Consider the following 7,981-nt stretch of genomic DNA (forward strand, 5'->3'; position numbering starts at 1 on the left):
ATTTTAGGGGGACACAATTCAATTTCTAAATTTTAACAGGAATGTATTTCACCTTGCCACTGTATGCATCCCTGATAAATGAATGTATATGCATTGCCTTGCATTCAAAAGCTAGAATTTTGGTAGTGAACGTGCAGAGTAGAATCTTTTCTCTGGTCACATTCAGAACACTGTGGATCTGTGAATAGGTCAATGTATATATACTAACAGTTGCAAGAGCGTTCCATAGATTTTCCTTCCTATAATAGTTTTATTATTTTTTCCCTAAAATAATTTCAAAGAACATGGTAGAAGCCCTAGAAAAACCATACTTCTGTTAACTTTGTCTTGTGCAATTTCTCTTGGTGCTAAAAGACATATGATCATAACGAGGACATAGAATCACATCCATGTAAAAATAATAAAATTGCATCCTTTAACAAAATGTGCAGAAAAAAAAAAGGAAATTCACCAGAACACTTCAAATGGCAAGCATGTGGGAGATGTTTTTTTCTACATTTTCAAAATGTTGTATTGGCCATATATTATTTTAAAATTTAAAAAATGCATTTAATGAAAACTATGCAGAATTGAAAACCCCAGTCCAAATATGGCAGGTGATAAACTATTTTACAGTACCTGGATAGCTGGTTATCTACAGCAAATCCGTAATTCTGAGCCACGTTCCCCTAAATTCCCATAGTTTTGCTTTACATGCTGTCCAGCTAGGTAAGTTCAAGTTAAGACAAATACAGGTATGAAGGTAATTCAGCTCCCAAGAATTTTATATATAGGTCACATGCAGGAATTCCATAGCTAAACAGAATTGATTTTTGGATGACATCCCTCACAGTACCACATGTTGAATTAAAGAATCAAGGCAACTATTCTCAACAATAGCTCTTTATTTCAAAGCATGGCTTTGCCAACTTGTGCCTTTTCCCCAAACATCTAAAGATCCTCATTAAGTACTTAGGACCTCCTTGTAAGTTACACAGAACTGGTTCAAACCCTCTGTTATGATTTATACCTATTGAAAACTTTCTGATTTCCTTGCATTTTGGACTACTGTGACTATGTTTTCATATTTCCCTGTTCACAACCGACCATCATGGAAAACTCCAAGCTGAATGTTTGAGATTCCCTGCATTGATTTTGGGAGAAAGTAAGGGCACGTGAAGGGTTATGGGAGGGGGAGGATGGGGGGGCTTGGTCTCTTCATGGAGAGGAATGAGCTGCATGGGGATGCTGTGTTTTGTGGTCTTTGGTGGGGAAAGGGTGGGGGTGATTCTGCCTGTGATGTGGTTCTGGACACACATCCACGAGAATGAATGAAACATCAAATGTTTTCATTGTTGGCAGTGCCGGGCACCGAGGCTCCTGCTCTGCGTCTGAAGGTGCTGCCAGCCTGGATCCGTGCATTGTGTCCCCGGAGGTGACTGAGCCAAGCAAATGCCCACAGGAAGCCAGAGGCCCAGAAGGTTCTCCACTGCCCCGCCCACCAGTGCCCTGGGAGCAGGAGTGCCCCTCTGCCTCCATGCCCTTTGCCCAGGGCCCCCTGGAAGCTTGCTTGGCAAGCCCAGTAGCAACACCTGAAGATTGGCCCCTCATTCAACACCCCAGGAGGGAACCTTCCCCAGATGCCCGTGGGGAGGCCCCAAAAGCGTCCGTCCCTGAAGGGGGCAGTTCTACTCAGTGCAGCGTGGACGCTGTCGTCCCCAGTGCCGGGCACACATTGTCTGCCTCCAGCCGCACTGACCAGTCGCCGGGGGTTTCACCAGCACCTCCCCAAGAGCTGATGAAAGGACAGCTGTGTGAAAAAGATGGCCAGCCTGGTGATTTCGAGTCCCAAGGGAATGAGGCTGCAGGTGGCCTTCCCCTGGCAGAGTCCAGGCAGGGGGCGGCTTCTGTGCCAGAGGCCCCGCAGGCCCCTGCTGCCGCTCAGCCAGGCAGGGCGAGCTCACCTGGCCTGGAGGAGTGCCCCGCAAAACCTGAGACCCCGACTCCACCAGAGCCAGCCCCTGGAGCCTCAGGCAGAGACGGATGCCAAGTGGAGGTGCCGCCTCAGGCTTTCGCCGCCAGCTCGGGATTCCTCGGGGCCTGCCATGCCACCAGGGGCCCTGCAGGGGCTGCCCAGGAAGCCGACACAAATTCCCAGGAAAGCAGCCAGCAGCAAATGGGAGCCCATCTGACGCACGTCGAGCTGCCCTGGGATTCACAGAGTCCTGGCCCGGCACCCAGGGCCGGGGGCTCTGGGAAGGAGACCGTGGGGGCCGGCGGTGCTCAGGGTCGCTGGCAGGCAGGGGGCCCGGGAAGCGAGCCCAGCACAGCTGTCCCTTCCATAGCAGGCAACCAGCCTGGAGGGGCTTCGCTCGAGAGCACAGAGCCCTCCCCACGAGCCCTGATGGAGGACACACGTCCAGCTTCAGGCTCCACCTTATCACCAGCTGCTCAGGCCTCTGCTGCTGCAGAAGGATCCAGCTGGTTGACCCGGGAGGTGGTTTCCGGGGCTGAGATGCCAGTTCTTATGGATCTGGCCAAAGAGTTAGCAGATGCAGGGTTGGCAGGACGGGAGAAGCTCGCATCCGATCTCAGAAGGGAGGGAGAGGGTCTAGGAGGGAACTGTGCAGAGGGTCCTGCCCCTTTGTCCCAGGACGACAGGGGAGAGGTCTCAATGAGGGACCAGAAAATCCAACAAGGAGTACTGTCCCCTGCCCCAACCAGTGTATCAGACGAAGGGGCCAGAAGCTCACTAGGGTCAAAGGATGAAGCCATGACCCCCGAAAGCCCAGCTGTGGCTGAGGAGAAGAACAGACTACCCGAGGCCAACTCTAGGGGACAGGAAGAAGTCCCAGAGCCACTTGACAGTAGAGATCCTGAGAAGCCCTGGGGAGAGCAACCTGGGGCCTTAGACTGCAAGCCCAGCCTGGAGGTGGAAAAAGAGGAGGTTTCAGAGCTAAGCCAAGATGTGGACAGCAAAGTGCATTCCGGCACTGACTCAGCACAGCCACCCAGAAAGGAGGGTCCCGGGCACACCGATCGGCCTGGCTCTCCATCAGAAGACACAGTGTGGAGCTCGGTGACCTGTGGGATGATGGGAGAAGCCCATGGGGTCCGTGCCTCTGGCTCACTGCACAAGCTCCCCGAGAAGGATCTCGCCCTGCCCCCTGGGCCAGATGGAACTGGTGAACACATTCTTCCCAGAGAAGCTGCCTGGGAGGGGCCAGGATTGCAGACCCAGTGTCCCGACACCCTTCAGGACGCGGGGGGATTGGAAAGAATAGACTATCTTCCTGCTTTAGAAACTGAGAAATCAGGTTTCCTGTCAACTCCTGCGGCAGAGGTCATCCCCAAAGCCCAGGAGGCGGAGAGCCCATCTGACACAAAGATGAGGAGCCGCCCATCTGCGCAGAGGCCCAGCAGCTGTGTCGGGGAGGGCTTGCTGACATCCCCCAGCCAACCTTGTGGGCTGGGGCGTGAGGCAGCTGGTCAGGAAATCCATGCTGATGGGCCATATTCCCCCGAGGAGGAGAATTTGGCAGTGGACTGTGGGCTTACGATGCTCAGCCTGGAGCAAGATCAGCAGGGAAACCCGTCCTGCCTAAGGGAAAACTGGACACAAGTGGCTGCTTCTGAGGGGCCCCCGGTATCTTCTGAGAACCGTCTCCAGCCATTGCAATCAGAACCAGAAGCATCCATGTCTGACATGCTTGGGGAGAAGCCCCAGCAGTGTGAAAATGAGAAAGAGACTTATGCAGGTGGTTTAGGCTTTAAGAACCTAGACACAGATGCTTCTCCAACCCACCTACCTGTGGAACGTCTGGCAGATGTGTGCTTGCCCACTCGCGGGAGAGAGGAACAAGCTTCCAGATCAGAACGTCATGGGGAGCTCCCCAAAGGCAGCCTGTCTGATGCGCCCGCTTCGGCTCCCAGGGACGTGGTTCCAGAGAGTCCTGCGACAGAGCAGCCAAAACTGTCAGCAGCAATAGGACCTGAGTTGTCTGCGCAAGGGCAGAATGAGCAAGAGGGAGAATGCAGTGACAGCCTGCCTTCCAGAGTCTTGCTGCCTGAAGCAGAGGCCTCAAAAGACTCTCCTCTTGCAGGTCACTTGGGCAGAGAGGAGAGTTGCTGTGCACAGCAGGGGCCCAACAAGTCCCAGCAGGAACTGGCAGATGGGTCGCGAGCCAGCAGCCAGCATGAAGAAGCATGTCTCAGGGATGCAGAACTTTCTGAAGCAGCTGACGCTCAGCCCCCGCTCCAGGGGTTGGGTAAGACAGAGAAGGCAAGTGGGAACACAGTGGGGACCCCACCTTGTCGGCCTGACTCAGTCGCTCTCCCGGATGCGGCTCACGGCCCGCCAGGCCCGGCGCCCGCCAGCCTTAGAGGCACACCCAGCCAGGATGCCCCAGACAGAGAGGCGTATGGGGAGACGCAGGGAGGCAGGCAGCAAGCTATGCCGGCCCCACAGAAGGACATGGAGCACCCCACCGCCTCGGATGCGGAGGCCCCAAGGCTCCTTGGAAGTTTCGCAGCGGCAGAGGATCGAGGTGCAGATGGTGGGGCTGCCGAGACTGCTGGGGATGCTGAGGAAGGGGACCTGGGGGTGCAGCGGGCCCTGGAGGGGCCCGCAGAAGCTTCTCTGAGTGGTGGCTCCCTTCAGACTGAGCAGCGCGCCTCCCCTGAGAAGGAAGCTTCTACCTTTGCCTGGGGTGAGCCAAGCCAAGCAGAGCAGCTTTTGGCCGGCGGCCAGGGGGCCTTGTTACCAGCCAGAGAGCTGGGGGGGATTCCCAGGAGCAAGGTGGATATTCCTGCAGCCCAGGCTGTCCCCAACCCAGAGAAACCCCTGCCACCTGGGCCACCAGAAGAGGCTACTCCAGACACTCCTTACCTGCATATCGACGGTGCTGCCGGGAAGGGGGCAGGCCCTTGTCCCATAGAAGAGCCCCTGCCGGCCTTGGAAAATACCACCTCCATGAAGCTTTCCGCTGGCCTGCTTGCCCCTCTCTCACAACCAGGGGCGGCCAGCGGGGAGGTCTCTGTGGTGCAAGCGAGCAGTGGAAGCCCCAGAGCTGGAAATGCTGAGGGACCTGCGGACTCCATCCCCTACCTGGACAGGGCACTGCTTCTGACCAAGAGTAAGCAGATGACAGGGGAGGAGGAGGAGGAGGAGGAGGCCAGAGCTCCTGGTGCAGACCCGGAGCCTGGTGGGCCGCCAGCGCGCCCCGCCAGCGAGGAAAGCTTGGCAGGTGAAGCAGCAAAGGAGCCAGAGGGCTTCGGGGAGAGGATGATAGAGCCTTCCAAGGATCCGAGGAGGGGCGCCTCGGGTGGTGTGGACGCAAGCTCCAAGCAGATGGGCATGATCACTGGGTTCCCTGACTTCAGGGAGCACATCACCAAGATCTTTGAGAAGTCTGTGTTCAGAGCCCTGACCGCTGATCGGCCCCAGAGTGCGGCGGGAGCCGAGGGGAGTGTGAGGGGCCAGGACCTCGTGGGGCCACACCCAGAGAAGCCTCCAGATGGGGCTCAAGGAGTGGCCATCGCCCCTCTCCCTGACCTTCCTGCTGGACTCGCGGTGGATGCAAAGGAGAAGAAGCAAGAGTTGCCTACAGAGGCTGAGCTCCCCTGTCTGGTTCCCCAGGATCCCGCTCCAGGAAGGCCGCCGGGTCTGGCGGCACCAGCCACAGAGCCAAACCTGCCAGGTGCTGGCGTGGGGAAGGAGATGACCGGTTTCCCACAGACTGCGCAGGAGAGTGAGAAGCCAGAGGGGGCTGGGGAGGCCGGGCTGGGGCTTGGAGGCCAGGCCCCCTCACAGCAGGGCGGAGGCCAGCAGGAACTAGCCTTGGGTCCTTCCCTGCCTGCAGCTGTTCAGGAGACTCCCGTGGAAAAAGCTGCGGGCTTCCAGGTGGATCCCCAGAGCCACCGAGAAGGGGCCTCGGTTCCAGAAGACAGAATTGCTCCTGGGATCTACCCCCAGGAGACATCCACTGGCGACAGTCAACCCAGAGAGGATGGTTCCTGGGGCTTTGCTCACACAGGGGGTCTGAGTGACATGCCAGTGTCCACCTCTGCCCTGGCAGCATCTTCTCCCCATGGGGGTGTTTTGACTGTGGCCGAGGCCATCCGTGAGCCCTGGACCCCCGACACCGTTGGGGGGGAGCAGAGGTGTGGAGGTGGAGCTCCTGAGCTACAGGCTGCGCCAGCAGGAGCCACTCCCATAGAGCCCGGCTCGGTGGCAGGAGCTGCTGGGGAAGCGGAGGGTGACGTCACCTCGAGCACAGCTGAGACTGGGGCGCGTGTGGCTGGTGACCAGCCCGAGACAGGTACTATGAGGATGTTCTCTGGTGCTGCTCATGGGGACGCAGGCTGCTCTGCTGGGGCCCCAGGCACGGAGGATGCAGCCACTCTGCGAGGGGCCAGCCCGGCCGTGCACCTGCTGGCTGAGGAGCAGCCCAGGCCTGAGCCCCCCACTCCTGCTGGGGGCGGGAAGCTGCGAGTCTCTCCACCTCCGGAACCTGACGAGCTTCGGGACCCGAAGCCCCAAACCCTGGCTCTGGGAGTGCTCCACCCTGAAAGGTACAGAAAAGAACAAACTCCCAGGGGGACGTGGGGCCCATGTCAAAAGGGAAGCCCACCCCGGTTTTTAAGAGTCAAATAGATGGGTGGTTTTTAAAAAAGCTAGGTTTTCTATGCCTAAATGTTTAAATTTACCTGCTTGCAACCTCTGGATGTGCTAAGATTCTGAAAAAGGTGAGAGGAATGGGTGGAAGTTGGGAGCTGTTTGTTGGACACTGACAGAGTCCTGTTCGCTCTCTGTGTTCTTCAATTCATTTCACTCAAAGTGTCTGAAAAGCGTGAAATGTTTACTGGCTGGCCACGCTCTTGGGTCATAGGTTAGAGTCAATCATATGTTTTTTCCGGAGCCTAAATACCTTTGCTTTTGAATCTGGATTTATTTATACAGAGAGGCCTAAATGATCCAAAAGCATCTCAAAACCATTGACTGCTGGAAGCTGATTTTTTTTTTTCCCTAGGGATTTTGGGGTAGTACCCGCTTAAAGCTTGAATTGGGAAATGGACTTTTTCAGTCACATGTGGAGAGAAATACCCTTCTTACCGTCTATTGCTTTCTTTATATTGTCCCAGAAGAAGCTCTGGGCCTGGCCCATCCACCTTACCTTCAGTTCCTGAGAAGGATGCTCCAGATGTCCCAGGCGAGGTCACCTCAGATGAGGCCAGAAGTGCAGGAGGAGCAGAAAGGTCAGTGAAAAGGTGTCAGCCTTTGGAGAACCATGAGGACTTCTTCGGCAGAGACACACTGGATGTTTTGCAGAGGAGAGTTCTGTTCACACACGAGTCCTTATATAAGCAAGAAGCAAACAGCCTTTCCCATTCTTTATACAGGTAAAGCAGTGCCCGAGATGACGGAGAGCTCCACTTTTATACACGGGATGGAGTGAATTTCACATCTGAGCTTTCTACCTTAAAAAAAAACAAAGAGCTTTATTGAGATGTAATTCACATGCCATACAGTTTGTTCATTTAAACTGTACAATTTGGTGGCTTCACAGAGTTGTGCAAGCATCACTACAATCAACTTTAGAACATTGTCATCTTCCCCCAGAGAAACCCTGCACCCCTTGGATATCACATCCCAACCCCCAGCCCTAGACAAGCACTAATTTGAGGCAAATGGGTTCAACACTGATTTAATCTCTGAAGCAGGAGTGTCTACTCACCAACCCCCGTCATACTCCGTAGAGATCTCAAGATTAGGGGACAAATGACAGATGTAACTGTGAATCCTGGACGCTCACACTTGTATGAAGTGTGCCTGCTGGTTCTTTCCTGAGTGAAATGCCACCTAGGATTGTAGAAAAGCAGCTGCTCAGAAGGTTCATCCTTCTGGGGAAATGGAGATATTGTGAACATCCTTAGACCTCTGGCTGTTCCAGGGCTGTGTGTGTGTGTGTGTGTGTGTGTGTAGCAGGGTTGGACTTTAAAT

The 7,981-nt window shown here is 55.2% G+C and overlaps 2 protein-coding genes across 5 annotated transcripts in view; both read left to right on the plus strand.

The window, feature by feature from the left end:
- LOC110592778 (transforming acidic coiled-coil-containing protein 2) overlaps positions 1-7,981 on the plus strand; it is a 162,569-nt gene that overhangs the window by 20,340 nt on the left and 134,248 nt on the right. Inside the window, exons 1-2 of one of the 4 annotated variants that reach the window (XM_044916170.1) lie at positions 2,265-6,552; positions 7,123-7,380. In XM_044916170.1, the coding sequence (XP_044772105.1) occupies positions 2,384-6,552; positions 7,123-7,380 (4,427 nt within the window). In that variant the 5' untranslated portion in view covers positions 2,265-2,383. Of the gene's footprint in view, positions 1-2,264; positions 6,553-7,122; positions 7,381-7,981 lie in introns of those variants that run through there. The other 3 variants (XM_044916171.1, XM_021703883.2, XM_044916172.1) reach the window with 3 other exon arrangements.
- On the plus strand, positions 1,307-2,384 carry LOC123325105 (transforming acidic coiled-coil-containing protein 2-like). Its single transcript, XM_044916226.1, has 2 exons — positions 1,307-2,245; positions 2,328-2,384. Exons 1-2 carry the CDS (start codon positions 1,307-1,309, stop codon positions 2,382-2,384), a joined length of 996 nt encoding a protein of 331 aa, XP_044772161.1.

This window comes from Neomonachus schauinslandi, chromosome 6 (genome assembly GCF_002201575.2).
Source record: "Neomonachus schauinslandi chromosome 6, ASM220157v2, whole genome shotgun sequence".
In the NCBI taxonomy this organism is placed as follows: domain Eukaryota; kingdom Metazoa; phylum Chordata; class Mammalia; order Carnivora; family Phocidae; genus Neomonachus; species Neomonachus schauinslandi.

Coding starts and splice junctions, on each gene's coding strand:
- LOC123325105 (XM_044916226.1), top strand. CDS start 1,307: ATGAATGAAACATCAAATGTTTTCATTGTTGGCAGTGCCGGGCACCGA. Junction 2,246..2,327: donor GGGGCTCTGGGAAGGAGACC/GTGGGGGCCGGC, acceptor CTTCCATAGCAG/GCAACCAGCCTGGAGGGGCT.